At 39.6% G+C, this 18,066-nt stretch overlaps 1 protein-coding gene across 1 annotated transcript; it reads left to right on the forward strand.

Moving 5' to 3' along the window:
* Positions 1-441: 441 nt before the first annotated feature.
* LOC113232137 lies at positions 442-15,754 on the forward strand. The gene is made up of 8 exons (XM_026466773.1): positions 442-772; positions 6,088-6,198; positions 9,230-9,418; positions 10,401-10,457; positions 10,625-10,696; positions 11,147-11,218; positions 11,419-11,558; positions 14,174-15,754. The coding sequence occupies exons 1-8, from the start codon at positions 442-444 to the stop codon at positions 14,348-14,350; spliced, it is 1,149 nt and encodes a 382-aa protein (XP_026322558.1). The 3' UTR covers positions 14,351-15,754.
* Positions 15,755-18,066: the final 2,312 nt, after the last annotated feature.

The following is an 18,066-nucleotide window of genomic DNA, read 5'->3' on the forward strand; positions in this document are numbered from 1 at the left end:
ACTCTATACCAACTAAGCCACGGAATGAACCAACGGACCTCACGAATTTTTCTATGTGCTTGCGTCGTGTCTTTGTACTTGGTCTTTCAACGACTTTTTAGTCGTAGCGCCATCTATGAGAAATCTATTACAGATTTATCACCCAGTTAGTACCTTTACAGCTACCAGTCCTGGCGAGAGATGTCGCTATTCTACGGTACGCTACGGTACGGTATGCAAGAAGACGTTGGTTCGAATCCGACCGGATCGAAGGAATTTTTTCTGAGTGTTTTTTCTGAGTGTTCGATCTTTGTATTAATAATTATAACAAACTAGTGGAGTAATTTCACAAAAAATAATTGAATATCAATTCAATAAAAATTTAATTATAACTATTATTATTATATATTATTGAGAAAAAGGGGAAGTCAGAAGAGATGTTGTTGGTCTTTGGCCGGTACAATGGACATCGTGCGAAACGGTCAAGAGCTGCACAGCTTCTTCCCCGATATTTCCGTCCGACTGTCCTCTACATGGGTTGTACCGAATTATGTGGTATCGCAATTGCTCACCGGACACGGCTGCTTCAGAGCACTGCTGCGTCGTATGACGCTGTGCGACTCTACGTCGTGTCCGTGCGGAGAGCCCAGCAAGAGTCGCGACCACGTATTGTGGGAATGCAAGCTGTACACAGAACCGAGGAACACCTTGCTCAACAGCCTGGAGCGAGCGGCGTTCGACCCGGCACACGTTTTAACCCTCGTTGCCAGCCCAGGGAACTTTAATAGATTTCGTAAGTTTGCACACTCGTGACACAACGAAAGAAGATTAAATGACGTGTAGCGCCCAAACGTCGACGCGAAGAGCTGTGTGTTGTACACGGCCCAGAAAGGTGAGAGGTAAAAAAGAAGGGACAAGAAAATAGAATTTGTGTAGAGAGTCAAGACGCGCTTCACGGGAAAGAGGCAGGAATAACCGTGGGAAGTTGGGTTTGGTCATTGTAATTAGGTTATTAGGAATTGGAGAAAAACTATATTTCGGCATCGGGAAGTGAGCGTGCCTTACAGCTCACTCGCTCATGGTTATGTGATAAGTGCCTACCGCTGAGTATACCGACGTCGGCACAAGCGCTCATACAAGTCTTTTATTTATGAGCATTCGGCTCCGCACGACTGCACACGGCGGGCAACGTTTTTTTCCTCGTAGTGAGCGCCTGGTGTCAGTAGAGATTTAGTAAGCTATTATAGCGTAGGTATTTTCGATTTTGTATGAGAGTGATATATCTGTTACGTAGTAACTATTAAGTAGTAGCATCCTGCCATTGACATCGATAAACAACGGAGATTATTTAAAATCAGCAGAATTAAGACCCTGGCAGCTTACTACATACCTCGTCATAAGTTGTGTCTAAAAACCTTCTACTTTGAGGAAACTCGTACCTATGTCGGACTGCGAAACAAACAATATATTGTAATTTTAGTATAATTATCCTTCCTTCTCTTAGATGATTCCAATAAACAAATAAGTATATGTTAACAATTTTTGTATTATTGGTATTATACATTGCAAGGGTTCCGTACCTGCTTAATTATATTCGTTACAAAAATATGAACAACGTGGTATTCTACAGATATACCACAGAGGGTAACCTACCACAAACTCGAATTTATTTTTTATTAACGTTTGTTCGAATTTTCGTAACACCGAAAACCGAATTATAAAGAAACTGTAATTTTTTTCAGAATATGTTGGATGTTTATCGCAAAGACACGATTAGGTTCGGTTCGGTTAGGTTAGGTTAAGTTGTTGAGTGGATGCTGTTATGGCCCCTGGTTAGCGGACTCGGTGGAGTTCGTTTCCCAGATAGAGGGGCCCGGGATGGAAGGCTCGTGTGGTGTTCGGCGAGCCTGACACTCGGAGTCGGGGGACCGATGTGTCTCCCTTCTCGGGGAGGGGCTGCGCATGGCGCGGCACGCCCCTGGTGGGGGCGCGGACGAGGCAATAGCGTACCCCCACCTACAGCGGAGAGGAGGAACACTCCGTTTAAACACACGCACTTTAGTGCAGTCGGGCTGGTCCCCTTCAGGGTGCATTCCAGACTCACATAACCTCGGCTCTGCCCCCGCGGGGCCGGGGTATCTGTAAGATTTCCTCGGATTTACAAAAAAAAGGTTTAAAAGAAGAAACATTTTTCTCTCAAAATTACTTTCGAGGTTATAAAAATTCGAGCAAAAGTTATTTCTGGAAAATGTCATTTCGTACTTCTGATAGTTAACCATCACGGAGAGTGTGCGAGGGAATTGTACGATTTAATTCCACCCTACCCTTTCTATCATCGCAGACTAGATGTAGATTGGGGTGTCACGCCTATGTTGTGGACTTTCCAAAGATTCGCACAAAAGCGTTTCGCTTCCACATTTATATGGCAAACGGCAAATGAGTGGAATTCCCTGACTGCAGACTTGTTCCCCGAACGCTATAACTTGGGCCTTTTTAAAGTGAGAGTGAATAGGCACTGTTTAAGTGTACATGCTACATCGTCGGCCTCATCATCGCTTACCATCAGGTGAGATGAAGGTCAAATGCGCACTTATTTACAACTATAAAAAAAAAGTTATTTTCACATTTACAATATTGGTTTGGTAATAAAAATCGGTCACGTAACCCCATTGTATTAATTTGTAACGGAAACCTAAATCATAATTAACAAAGCAGTTAGTCGTCACGTTACGGTCATCCTGTAAGTCAACGTAAACGAAATATTATTATTTTGTGTCACAAGGATACAATTTTAAAATGGGAAGGTTTTTAATTGTCATTTTTGTGTTGTTGATTGCTTTTAGTGAGATATGTCCGCAATATAACTATGGTAAGACCCTGAAATTATTAATGATATTACGACTCGCACTGACCTTCTGACCTTGTCCAGAAGAAGCGAGTTAGACGCGAATAATCTAGAGCCTATTGACGGGCGTGCGTTTGAGGACAGATTAAGTCAGTATTAAATACAGACTTATTCGAGTTCTGGTCAGTTTACTGGCGTTGGAAGAGACGAAAATGAAGGAAAAGCAGAATGTACTTAGTACATCAAATTTTTGACAATATGTTTAAGACATATATGTTTGGTTCGTTCCGTAGCTTAGGTGCCATAGGCTCTGGCACGGTTTGCTAGAAGACGTCGCGTCGATGCGAATTCAGGCAGATAGAAGGAATTTATTCTGAGTGTTTTATCTTTGTATTAATAATTATAACAAACTAGGAGTAATTTCACAAAAATAATTAAATATCAATTGAATAAAAATTTAAAACAAGTATCGTGTTCAACTAACATTATTTTAATTGCTCCCTTATATAAAATAGGTAAATATTTATATAACAGTAGAGTAGAAGCATTTAATAAGTTGTTAAACTATGCCATGTCTACAAAAAGTTATGATTATTACTTTGATTCAAACTGGGCAGTACCTTAATATCGTAATATAATATACTAATAATAACGTAAGTACTATGTTTTCCGAATATACAGGAAGATTAAAGAGGAACGGAATAAAACAAGTCCTATCACAATTAGAAAATGTAATACATATTCCCAGTCAAAAGGACTCAAAAAAATTGTACCTATGAAAATTCAGTCACCAATCTTTCTAAAAATATACATATATACAACTTTTAACGAACTATTTTGTCGATGAAACAAACAGGAATGACAGTAAGATAGACACCACACACCACGGTCGTATAACTAGTAATTTAAATTCAGTTTTTCTGACTCCAGCTTCCCCACACGAAATAGAACGAATAATAACCTCCCTTAGAAATACATTGAGCGTGGGTCTTGATGGCATAAGCACCAAGGTATTAAAATATGTAGCCCAGTCAATTTCAGTTCCACTGAGTCATATTATTAATTTAAGCTTATCAACGGGTACTTACCTGGCGAAGCTGAAAACAGCTATAGTGAAGCCCATACATAAAAAGGGAGATAGAGAGGATATCAAAAATTGTCGTCCAGTGCTCTTCTACCTGTTATAACCAAAATCTTCGAAAAAGCAATATACAACAGACTCTATTCATTCTTACAATGGAACAAAAGGGTTTCGTAAAAACGAGTATAAATTCAGCAATTTGATTTGGTTAAACCTGTTACGAAGAATTTAGACGCAGGTATTCATATTTGTGCTATAAATATGGATATGACTTAAGTCTTCGATAACGTAGAGCACAGCATATTAATATGAAAAAAAATTTTCATTATGGAATTAGAGGTAATACTCAAAATCTAATTTTATCATATTTGACTAATAGAAAATAACGAATCGAACTAAAACAGGTAAAGGTTTTGACAAGGGTTGAAGAAAAATACGTGTCAGGATGGAGAAAAGTAGAGCGCGGAGTGCCTCAGGGATGTGTGTTGGGGCCTCTACTATTTTTGTGCTACATAAATGACATATCACGAAATGATATGGTACAAATCCAATGATTCTTTTTGCTAATAACTGCACGGTAATGATAGACTGTAAGAATAACTATGACTATGAATATAATATTAATAAATCTCTAATTGACATAATTAAATGGATGACTCTCAATAGACAAGAATTTAATTTAAGTAAAATCAAAATAATGCAGTTCAGCCAAAGAAAAGCGACACCAAATTTTATCATAAGCTATAACCACCACTACATAGAAAAAGTCAAAGTGCATAAATTTCTAGGACTACACATCGACAGTAATATGTTTTGGGAGAGTCACTCTATACACGTGTGTAATAAATTGTATAAATTCTCATTTGCTCTCTACAGACTTTCCAAAACCAACAATCGTCATAGTTGTAATATTGGTACGGAGTAATTTTCTGGGGAAGCGCTTCGTATAGGGAAATCGTTTTACGAGCTTAAAAGCGATGTGTACGATCTATTTGAGGCCTTCGATCTAATGACAGCTGTCGACCATTCTTTAAAAGGTTAAAAGTGCTAACGTTCCCAAGTTTGTACATACTGGAATCATGTACATTTCTAAAATCTAACCCCGAACTTTACAGGGAAAAGACCTAGAAATCTTCAAATATTCACCACTGACACCATCTCTTGTAAAACAGCTCTTAAGAAAAAAAGCGCCCTTAACTTGGTACCTAACCTCTAGAACAAACTGCCACAAAGGTTAAAAATCCTATACTTGGATATGTTCAGGAGGGATTTGTCAAGGCTATTGATTAAAAAATGCTCACAAATTCCACGGTTGAGGAATATTTGAATGACAATATAGTGTGAATTATAGTCTATGTGCTTATAATTGAATATTACATAATATACTTAATTTGAAATTTGTTTTGACATTGTATAGATTTATTAGTTGATATAATTTAATATTTCGTAAATTAAGATTAGATTGGACATAAATTTTCGTATGCCTGTAAGAGGTGCATGATAGTTGTGCTAAATAAGACTGTACGCCCTATCATGTTATGACCTATGATGACGAATAAATACATTGATTGATTGAAAAAGAATAACAATATAAAGCGAGAGCGACATAAAGCGCTAGATCTTTATGCGAGAATAGCAATATAAAGCGAGAGCGACATAAAGCGCGAAATCTTTATGCGAGAATAGCAATATAAAGCGAGAGCCACATAAAGCGCGAGATCTCTATGCGACAATAGCAATATAAAGCGAGAGCGACATAAAGCGACAGATCTTTATGCGAGAATAGCAATATAAAGCGAGAGCCACATAAAGCGCGAGATCTCTATAGCAGTATAAAGCGAGAGCGACATAAATGGTGAGATCTCTATGCGAGAATAGCAATATAAAGCGAGAGCCACATAAAGCGCGAGATCGCTAAGCGACAATAGCAATATACAGCGAGAGCGACATAGAGCGAGAGATCTTTATGCGAGAATAGCAATATAAAGTGAGAGCGACATAAAGCGCAAGATCTTTATGCGAGAATAGCAATATAAAGCGAGAGCACAATGACAAAAAATGTTCTTTTCACCTTGCTACCATTGGTTGCCTGGCAACTTTATCGAATTTATGAGTGATTATTTAATGAACAACCACGATGGTCTAAAGTCTGGATCATTATGTCAATGTTTTTTTTTTGCAGAATTGCGGCTTCGTAATTTACTCCCAAGTCCGAATAACAAATTAAAACTTGAATGTGTTTTTAACACACCCATACCAGAAAACTATAGCGTACGATGCTTCTATAAAACCGGTGAGTTTTTTTTACACAATACTTATACATGAAACGAAGGCTCTGCTTATAGTCTTCTGAATAATATGAATTAACAGCTTAAGGCGAGTGACCGGAGGAGAAGTGGAGAAAACCTTGGACAATTCCTGTAGGTAAGCGATAGTGAGCTTGTCCCGGCTGCCTCTCGGGAAAATGCTACATTACACGTGTAACGCAACCTGACTGACGATAGCTTAACGACATATGCATGCGCCTGAATTGCGTGTATTCAGCTCGCGACATGCACGTGCGCGACTTAAAAGTAATAAATAAGTACTAACAATAGAGAAATAACTAGAAATAGAGACAAAATGTCATTTAATTTGTTTGAAAACTATTCTGTGGCAACTGCGCTCCGATTGGCCAGTCCGAATTCGAAACAATTGATCAGTTTAACTTGAGCTTTGCTATAATAGACGAAAATTGCAAAATTACATATTTAGTACTTAATTATCGATGAAATGCGATTCCGTTTGTTTTGTAATTAGATGTTGTGCTGTTTTTTCCACACCATCGAATGGATTAGCCATTGTTAGAGATATTATTTTTATTAAAATAAATACAGAATACTTTTGGAATATACGGAGACGTACATACAGGTCAGTTGTTGGCGCTGTACTATTTCAGTTTTCTAATTTGAGATTTCAGCGGAAACGAGAGTTGATATTTAAAATTGATGTAAGGCCCATTTGCCTGATGAGTTCCCAGGGTTAGATGGCCCTTATTTCGTCTCTATTTCTGGTTATATACTCAATGGCTAACAACTACATAAATCAATGTTGCAATTCTGCAATTAATTAATAAAATCACGCACGGTTCTAAACCTTAATTAAAGTTTGTCATGCTAAGTGTCCACTTGAGACAAAATGTCGAGAGAAAATCGCGAGATTGGTCTCAGGATGTTGCCAACTTCAGATCACTTGCGGTCTCGAGATTGGTATGAGAGACTCAATGCTTTGTCCACTAGAGAGTCAATACGCAGTCTGCTGTGTAGCTTAATCGCACGTATACCTATGCATTTTTATTTTTCAAAATGGATATACGTCAGGCCTTTTTTTATAAGAGTGCATAAAATCGGAAGATAGGAAAAAAAATGGGTAATAAGGTAATTGGTGGATCGTCGACTTGACTTTAGAACCGGTTCAATGCACAGCAGTTTAAAAATGTTTTTCGGATGTCTGTAGTGGAGTTTGAACTGCTTTTAGACTTAGTAAAACATCACATTGTCGAGGAAGATACAAAATTAAACACAAGAAAATAATGTACTAACTTTGAAAAAAGTCAAATACACGCTAAATAACACACGCTGATTCAGAGTCTTCTCAGCTCCTCTGGCATTGACGGAAGTCTGGAGACTAGATCTCAAGTGCACGAATGAACATGTCCACTTGCGACACATGTAGTCTCGGCGACCAGGTACGACTTGTCTCCGAGAGTAATCTCAGGCTCATATACATTTATGAGTCTAGTCTCAATCTGCTCTCGAGTATATAAACTGAGTTTTCTGAGGATGCTGCGGAATCCTTAACCCACGCGCTATGATTAACACATCCATTACCGTTCGAGATGCGTGATGCGCAATGATGGTGTAACGCGCGCACGTGTAGATCCGCCTTTAGACTTAGGGCCTTCACAGTGCGACGTGGATTACCTACGCGGACGTCAGTTGTGGATGGTAAAATGTATTATACCTATACACATTCAGTGCGACGCGGTCGCAAACCGTCCGAGGAACGCACTGTTGCTTACGTAGTAATTCAGTGCACGGCGATTGGTCGCGCGTAGCGGTTGTGAGGTACTGCTGAAAAGCGCCAGAAAGCGCCAGAAAGCGTCTGTACAAATCTTTATATTTGTGTAATAGCCAGGGTTTCAATGGCGGCACCATTACATCCGGGTTTATGGCTTCTAACTGTTGTATTATATGTTTTGTATTGTAACTTGGTAAAGAATCAAAAATAAGATTTTAGTAAATGGAATTTGGAACAGCTCCGACTGTTGTGGTGGTCGAGCAAGCGAAGGAAGATGGAACAATTCAAATTTAAAATTTAAATACATGTAAAATAAAAAAAAAATGATAGGATACAAGCGGAGAGAGGCGATACAAAGAGGTGAGATGACGGTGAAAGGAGGTCACACCGTCACACTGCCGTCGTCATGGCTGCGTCAATTGAAACCGAGAGGGTAATTCAAGAGGTACGACTTCGACCCCGTCTGTGGGATCTCCGCGACGATTATTGCAAAAATAATTTTAAATTCATCTTCCTGAAACTCCGTAAACAGAGATACAAATTCTCCTTTAAAAAGTCTTTTTGCCACGATTGGGTGCACATTAAACCTTCTTTTAACGTGGCGCCGTTTTTAACTTAGTAAATAGGCGGCAATGGCCGCTTTCAAATTTTTATCCATAACTGTACCACGCCTGATCAGGATCCGCGAGGAACTCAACGACAATTTAACTGCCTCCGTAGCCGAACGGTTACCATGCCGGACTACCACGCAGAGGTCCCAGGATCGATTCCCGGGCCGGGAGAAATAGTTGTATGGCCTACAATTATTTCTCTCGTGAGTTTGGATGTAATTTGTGGTTGTCTATGTGTGTGTCCATGGCACTCGCGACACAGGGTTTCCCTAGTGCGGGGCTATGTTGAGTATGTGCGTTATTAATAAAACAAAAAATAAATAAATTCATCCGCAATAGACTTCGCCGGCTCGTCCGCGCACGGACAGTCCGTGTCACACTGTGAGGTCCATAAAGTTAACAAGTCCCATGGACCTGTACGAGATTACTCAAACTGAAACGCAGTGATGACCACATTACTGCTTGGTGGAAGAATTAGGTTTCGTGGTAGGACTTCCCTGAACTCTTTCACAAGGAACTCTACTGCTACTAAATGATGGTGGTATCCCCTAATGAAAATTGTTCATAATGGATATATAGTAATGCTTGAAATCTTCTAAATTTCGCAGCCCATTCTACCTATATTATTCATGTTGTGCTATTTTATGTTTTCAGAAGAGTCAGTCATTTGGTTTCCATTACCAGCGAATATAATTCCAAATAAAGAAGCCCTTGGAATCAAGAGTGTAACAATTGTCACCGATAAAACAAGAGCAGATCGGGAAATGACAGTTACGTGTGGCCTTTATGATGATAGTGACTTACATGTAACCGACTCAAACTACTTAACGGTGCTTTTAATAGGTGAGTCTCTCAACAACTAACGGAGTTTCGTGAAATGTGTCGACATATCTGAATATAGAATTAAAGTCAAATAATCTTTATTTCATAGGTAAGCATTTATATTTATTTATATTTATATTTATATTACACTTGAAATCGTCATACTGATTCAACTCTACTGCTCATTCGTAAGGCAGACTCCCCTGAGAAGAATGAGCAAGAAACTCTAGGGGTTGCTCTTTGTAAATATACATTTGATTACATTTAACACTACTATATCTAATTTAAACATCTAAGAGCTAAACGGGTCACTACCTAGAATTTTTGTCATCCAAGTACACAGAAGTTGTATACCTTTTCCTCTTACACCCGGACCGCCGCAAGGTGTAGACGTTTTACAGCTCTGTTGATATTTCATTCTAAAAATGTTTAAATTTAAATTTGTAAATTAAATCCGAAGTGAAATTAGAAATTAATAAGTGTCTAGGAGTTACCAGTGACCAGTTCTCGGATCGATGTGTGTGTAGTGCTTTCAATAGTAAATTGTGGTTGTGCTTCTTAAGACTGTCTCCACCCATGTGCAAGCGATTACGCAGCTTGTAGCAAACTGTTGGTGGCTTCTGTACTCCTAGTACAATATGGAAAAAAATCGCAATCTGACTTTGACATGTCGATTTGTATATCTGAAGGAGGCAAAAATTCATCTCCTACTGGTCATGGAATCCTCCGCCAGCAGTGTGACCAGCAAACACAACTGGATGAGTTATGCATTGATGACAAGACACCTCGGAACATTATAACCTGGCGCCAACAGAATAAGGATATCCAACCGAATGACTTGCTGAGGGACCAATTAAATGATTTTAAGGAGGAGATGAGAAGTTTAATGACATTTTTACAACTACTCAAAAAGTAAACTCGTAATCTCTCACTTACACTTACGTGTCTCACTTACTATCATAAAAAGAATTTCAAAAAACTACATTTGACGATGTCGTTTCAGTAAAACCAGATAACAGTACTACTACTCCTGGACCTCTGGCAAAAACAGAACCAACAGGTAAAAATAACTTGTTTTATTTTGTAATATTTTTATAGCCGACTGACTATATGTGCCATATACCCCTGAAGCGTAGGAATGTACTGCCGTTCAGTAGGTGCCACGAGATACTCCGTCGCCGACGCGGGTATTTATCGCGTCACTTAATATAAGAATAAAAATTACAGCTGCCGACGACATTTCTGTAGAACCAGTTATCAATACTACTGCTGGACCTCTGGCAAAAACAGAACCAACAGGTAAAAATAACTTGTTTTATTTTAAATTTGTATTGAAACGATATTCAATTATTTTTTGGGAAATTATTCCACTAGTTTGTTATAATTATTAATACAAAGATCGAAACACTTAGAAAAAATTATTTCGATCCGGCCGGATTCGAACCGACGTCTTCCAGCAAACCGTGCCAGACGTTATGCCAACTAAGCCACGGAACGAACCAGCATACCTCACAAATCTTTCTGTGATTGTTTTGTCGGATCTTTGTATTTGGCTTTCAACAACTTTTTAGCCGTTTTTTTTTATTTTGTAATATTTTTTACACACAACAATTTGTATAGCGGACTGACCATATCTGTCATATACCCCCGAAGCGTGGGAATGTACTGCCACACACAAGCTGCTACACAAAATGGCTGTCACGAAGCGGATATCTATCCCGTCACTTAATATCATAATAAAAATTACAGTTGCCGACGTCACTTCAGTAAAACCAGTTATCAATACTACTGCTGGACCTCTGGCAAAAACAGAACCAACAGGTAAAAAAGACCTGTTTCATTTTGTAATCTTTTTACACACTACTTACGTTCTAAAATTCGTATAGCTGACGTAGGCAAAAACCTGCCAAGCTTAATTGGGCCTGGAATGTGATGGGAATATACTGCCGCTCAGTACGTGCCACAAAATCAAGGCCCAAAAACCAATGGCGTCTAACATAATGACAACGTTTTGTTTTCAGATTCACCCTTACCCGTAGCTTGGATCTGTGTGGGAGTGGCTATATTTATTATCTTGCTCATCGTTATAGCTATTTTGACGTACATAATACAAAGGAAACGCAATGTTACTCCGAATGTTAACGATAACAATGACGTTAGTGTAAGTATTTAGTTTGGTAGTTGACAGTTAAATCGTCATCTTGTGGTATTTTCAAAAGATTGTTAACACACACGTACGTCCAGGTCCGCAGCAATAGCTTTTTTATAATGTCAAGTGACGAAACTGTACTCCGTCCAACCGTTTATTTAACTTTTGACGTATGCATGCCTCCGAAGTTGCGTAATTATTGAAATACAACCGTAGACAAAAATGCAATAATTCCTGGACTATTTTATTTTTTTAAATTGAGTGAAGCGACGAGCTCTTTAGCTCCGATATTTATCGAGCCAACAGATTATGTAACGAAGATTATTCAAGTTGATAAATGTTGGTATACCTGTCTAATAAATTACAATGAAATGAAATAAATTATAAATAATTGTAATATTTTTTTTATTGTTTCTTATAACGGATTGTCGGATTCTTCTTCATATGAACGGGATTCATCACTAACATTAATTCTTGAATGCACAAATTGTCAAACGCTACATCAAGATCCCAATCAGACAATATCTTCTTTTTTGAACCCTCTCACATTTACGATTTACATTTCTTCATAAATAAAATCGATTGTTATAAAAATAATCATTACGACATCACTAATTGATTAGAATTCGAGCTGTCAAACGTTAAATAAATAGTTGGACAGATCCTAGGTCCGGGGGTTGGACGGAGTATAACAAGTCGTGCGCCTGATTGTAATTGTATATACGAGTGTGTTATAAAGTTAACTTACCCTGGAAGAGAAAGGCAGTAGCAATGCTCATATAGTAATATGAGCATTGATTTAATCAGTAGATTGGCAGTAGAAATAGTACGGTACCCTACCCTTGATGAACTTTTTCACAAAGAGCTCTGCTGCTACTATCACGATATAAGTGTCCAGCTTGACTTTGAGCGGTTGACTCTGTACTGTAGAGCTTCTAGTGAAAGAGTTCGTCCAGGAGTATTCCCACCTTAGCTATTTCTACCATCAAACAGTAATGTGAGCATTACTGTGTTCTGGTTTCAAAGGGTGCTGGTGAAATAACGCACAACGCACACACTCAACATGGCCCCGCACTAGGGAACACATACATAGACAACCACAAATTACACCCAAACTCACGAGAGAAATAAATGTAGGCTATACAAATATTTATCCCGGTCCGGGAATCGAACACAAACAAAAATACACACACGCATGCACGCACGCACGAGCCCGCCCGTTCATTTCGAACGTTTAGGAGCTATGACGACACAAAAAAACACAGCTGCGTCTCGGGTGGAAAGAAGAGGAAGGATTTGAAGAGCCAGCCCAATGACAGACCAAGTGACTTCAGATTTTATGTATCACTGCCGCCAATTGATGTCTATCAAACAATAACCAGTGTTATCAGACGGACCGTTACACTATTTACCAGTTTGTATGCTATGAAATTAGATGTGGTACTACCGTCGCATGTTGCGCATTGGTTGGACACAGAGGGTCACGAACGAAACCGTGATTCGGCGTGTTCATATGTCACGGAAAAGGATGCCATCTATCAAAAGGCGCAAAATAGAGCATCTTGGTCACGTGATCAGGAGCAATAAATACACGCTGCTACTGCTAATAATGATGGGCAAAGTGCAGGGAAAGAAACGCGCTGGACGAAGAAAGAAAACGTGGCTGCGGAACATCCGGGAGTGGACCGGCATTGCCTCCGTCGAACAACTGTTTCGATTGGCTACTGATAGAGACGGATACAGGAAGCTGACGGCCAACCTTCAGCATTGAAGAGGCACTCTAAGAAGAAGAAGAATGCTATGAAAGTAAACACGGCAGAAACAACCTTAAGCCTCGATTGTTGTCACTACCGCTGTTGCCAAAACTATTACATATATTATATTACTATATTGGACAACGTCACATTCGTTGCTCTGATCCCAAAGTAAGTAGGTAAAGCACTTGTGTTACGGAAATCGGAAACAACGACGGTACCTCAAAGATGGCGACACCATGAAAACCGGTGTGCAAGCCATCATGGAGGCCGTCATAATGTTAAACTCACACCATCATAATGTTAAACAATATTCAATCTTGATAATGATTGGTAGTAGTTTCTATTTAAAAAGATGCAACAAATTCTGGACATAATTTAAACTTTATCGTTGAAAGCTCAATACCTGTAAATGCAAGTTACGACGTTTTGATTCTATTTTGAGATTTCGTTCAATGTGCTTCCACCTAACGGCAATAGCTGAAAGATGAGTGTCGATAAAATTGCGAGATTACGGATCAGTAGCGTGAAAAAAAACAACAAACATCGAAATAGCGATATACGCTACCATATTGCACCAATATACGGTTTACTTTCGTTTCTTACAACAAAAACTGTTTTAAGATCAACAGAAAATGGAAAATTTATTAAAATTAAATAAAATAAGATATGACTATGATAAGACACGATGACAAAAAACACGGTCATGGATGCGACTATAATTATTGCGCTCCAAAGTGGCAATAAATAAAATTACACGACCATATAACATACGAAGCCAAAATGGCGGACTGAGCACATCACGCCAACTAAGCACGTTTATTGTATTTATTGTTATGTGAAATTAAATCTATAATTATTTTTCGATTACAGCTAGAGCCAGTCTACAGCTACGCAACTGCACCTGTTTTGAAATGGGAAGATGCGCACGCGCTGGCTGCGAACAACCGACCGCTGCCCCGATATGAGAGTGTTGTCCCCAGTTTGCCGCCCCGAAACGCCAATCAGCCTGAATACGAATATATCGACCCTAGGGATTTGAGGAAATGAACGGTCCTAAAAGCTGTATATAGTTGGTGCAAGTAGATGGAACCCACCAGTACCTATAAAGAAACCAACAATATGTCCTCTTAACCACGTCGCCAGTTCCATGAGTTCAATAACCTCACTTGTCCAACTTCACTTCACAGTAAAAAAGTAACGCCTTCATCGCTCTTACTTTTACGTCTTTCAAAGCTATTAAACTATCTATGCATGGTATTATAAACGCATTACAGCATTCAAATAAACATTCTTCAAGCGATTGAAGAATTTCCTGAGGTGTACCATTGCCTTGGATTCAGTTGTAAAGCGTTCTGGGAAGCTTATAATCGACTCGGATTTTGTAGAGAACGCTGCAGAGCCTTGAATACCGCCGTAAAGTTGCCTGATTATTCTACAGGATATATCACGGAGAGTGTGCGAGGGAGTTGCACGATTTAATTCCGCCTTCACCTTTCCATCATTGGGGAACCAGACTTAAGCTGGAGTTTCTCCCCTATGTTATGGATATTCCAAGGATTTGCACGAAGCGTTCCGCTTCCACATTTACAAGGGGAATGGCGATGGAGTAGAATTCCCCGCCTGCAGACTTGTTCCCTGAACGGCATGACTTAGGCCTTTCAAAACAAGAGTGAGTAGGCATTATTTGGTGTGCATGCTCCATAGTCCACTTCATCGTCACTCTCCATCAGGTGAAAAGATGGATGTCAAATCTGCGCATATTTAAAAATAAACCTACTTTTACCAGAAACTCAATGGCGGCTATTTGTTTTAGGCTCAAATCCATTAGTTGATCTAATCAGTCAATCTGAAAATGACAAGAGTATACTGTATTAAATAAAGTTACTTGTATAATACCATGCACAGGTAGTTTATTCAGGGCTCCGTTACTGGCTCAAGGTTACGCGATAAGTGAGTGTGTCGATGTCGGTACAAGCGCTCAGAGGGTGTTGCACTCAGATGTGAATGGTCGTACGGGACGTTTTGTAAGAGTTTATGAGCTGTATTCCACCACGCTGGCCCAATGCGGGTTGGGGACATCGCACGGTTTTCAAGGACTCAGAACCTTCTTCGACGTGCACGTTTCATTACGATGTTTTTCTTCACCGTTAGCGAGAATTATTGCTATTAAACTTTCAAAACTTGGAGAGTTGTAAGTACATGTCGCTTCGGTATTCGTCGTCGTCCTCCCATCGTTTTACTAAATGAATAATGTTAATTTCAAATTACTTTATTAATTATGTATACACTAAATTATAATAATTACTTAGTTCAAAGTCTGACGTCTTTCATTTACATTACAATCCTTGTACAACCCTAGCGCATTCGGTTCCGCACGACTGTACACTGCACACGGCGGGCAACGTGTTTTCACCTCTCTGAGCGTCTGCTTAGGGTCCTTTTTTCTCGTGGTGAGCGTCTGATGTCATTAGTCAGATTTAATAGGCTATTATAGCGTAGTGTAATAATCTCTTTTTGACAATTTTGAGCGACAGTATTTTTTTTTAAAGTAAATGCAGTAACAATTATACACTAATGTATTTTTATAAATTACGAAACCAAAAACAACTTTCTTAGCAATTAACAATTATCAATTATGCGAGAATCGGTAAATAAGTACGGAGGCTCAGACAATGAAACGTGGCGACCGTTGGCAACGCGATGAACCCGTCCTACCCTGCGCGTCTGCTTTTATAGCCACGCTGAAAAGATAGTATTCTTATTTTTTACAAGCCTCTTCTGATAAGAGTCCGTGACCGTGCTTTAGAGAGCTTTAGCCACTCTTAGTGGTCTTTTTAGTCAAGGATCGGCATAGATAGTAAGGGCGTGGACTCTTTAGATGTTGTGAAGGCAGACGAGCTAGGCAGCAGACGATCCTGAGACTCCTGGCTGTGGGGTCTCAGTCTCCATTAGGGACTCAGCCGCTTCCTGTGGTAGCAGCAAGACGTGAATTCTCGCTTTCTGCCTGCAAGTGGAAATGAAAACAGAGTGCTCAAGCTTTTGCATTGGTTCAAATTTTTTGAAAACAGACTCATCATCATCATCATATACAGCCTGACTTCACCCACTGCTGGGTATAGGCCTCCAAGTTTCTGTGCTCCCCACGATCCCGTGCATAAAAAAACAGCATAGCTAACAAAAAATTGCTAAGAGCTGCAGAGCTCACGATTAAGTCGTAGGCACGACGTTGGCATAACTTAATCACGACGTAGCTCGACGTTCGCTGTTTCTGAGGACACACCTGTGACGATTCCCTTAAGAAAACAACAGGTGAACATACAACTCACCATCAAAGTAAGCAGCACACAACTCAGAAGTCCACTCTCCACGCCATGGGATCATGTACTCCGCTGCCTGTAGGAGCCAGCCAGGAGTTGCAATTTGTAACGCCCATGTGGCAGGATCTTCGACACACTGTACGGGCCACGCATGCCGGAGTCCAGCTTTCCCGTTGACTACCCTTGTTTCTTCACAAAAACCAAAGAGTTTAGTACAAGGTCAAAGAGTTTAGTGCAAAAAGTTGGTTTTTAAAAACGTATCGATTCGCTTCTAATAGACCATCATTCAGTTACTGGATGAGAATTTAGGTCTCTTCGTTGAAAACCTGTGTAATCTGTGCCCAGTTCAATGGTTTTTAGACTGTGCGCAAATCGATCGCGCGAGCGAGCGCGAATCGATGAAACAGCGAGTCACACTGGGGAGCAAACCTTTCTTACGCTGGGTAAGTTTTATTTGTGCAGTCTGCGACTATAGTGAAACGTGCCCGCAAGGTAATGTCTGCTGTAAGGCTGTGACTACCTGCTGTTATAAGCAACCACTCGCTTAGACCACCACAACCACCCCATAGTGTACTTGCAAAAGAACAGCCCCATAACTGACCGAACTTGCATCCGTATGTACCTCAATAGCCAAGTCGAGTCGCTTGCTGTTCTGTTCCCCAATCGAATTTAACCCCTTTGCGTGTTAACACCGCGATACACGCTGCTTTCTGGTTAGGCCATAAACTGGCGGACCTGTTTCACATTTTGCGGTTCAACAGCATCCGTTTGCGCTTTGAATTTTTCCCTACGCATCCGCACCTGACCTTCGCTAATGGTTCGATCCAAATATTCAATTTCCGACAAAAAGCTGGCTATTTCATCAATTTAAAAAGATGATCTTTCTTGATCATCTTTTTAAATTGATGAAATAGCCAGCTCTATTAAGGACATCCGTGCCAATGATCACTGGCGCGTTCATGAACTCGGAAGCTACTACAAACATATCTACTTCAAGAGATATGTCATCGAATTCAATAGGTAAAGTAATATAGGAAGTACTTTCAATTTCCTGACTTCCCAAACCTTTCAACACGCGAAACGCTGGTTTACGCGTACAAATAAAATGTTTCAGCAAGGATGATGAAATAAGTGAAATAGAAAAACCACTATGTATCAAATATCAATTGGCACGCGTTGAATACTGCAATAATAACATCATTGCTGTTGGTAATTTGAATTTCATTGCAACAATTTACGTTATTTTTATTGCGCGATTTGGATTTTTGTTTGGTAAAACAACTTTCTACTTTGTAGCCCGATTTTTTACACAATGAGCATACAACTGGCTTTGGCGGCACAAAAAGAGGCTTAGAATCTGAACTAATACCGGAGGAACTCTCCGCTGCACTTGTCTTAACTATCTTATTAATCAGCCTGTTTATGTCCTAGCAAACCACACACAAA

The sequence above is a fragment of the Hyposmocoma kahamanoa genome, unplaced genomic scaffold, assembly GCF_003589595.1.
Source record: "Hyposmocoma kahamanoa isolate Upper Pololo Valley unplaced genomic scaffold, ASM358959v1 67, whole genome shotgun sequence".
NCBI lineage: Eukaryota > Metazoa > Arthropoda > Insecta > Lepidoptera > Cosmopterigidae > Hyposmocoma > Hyposmocoma kahamanoa.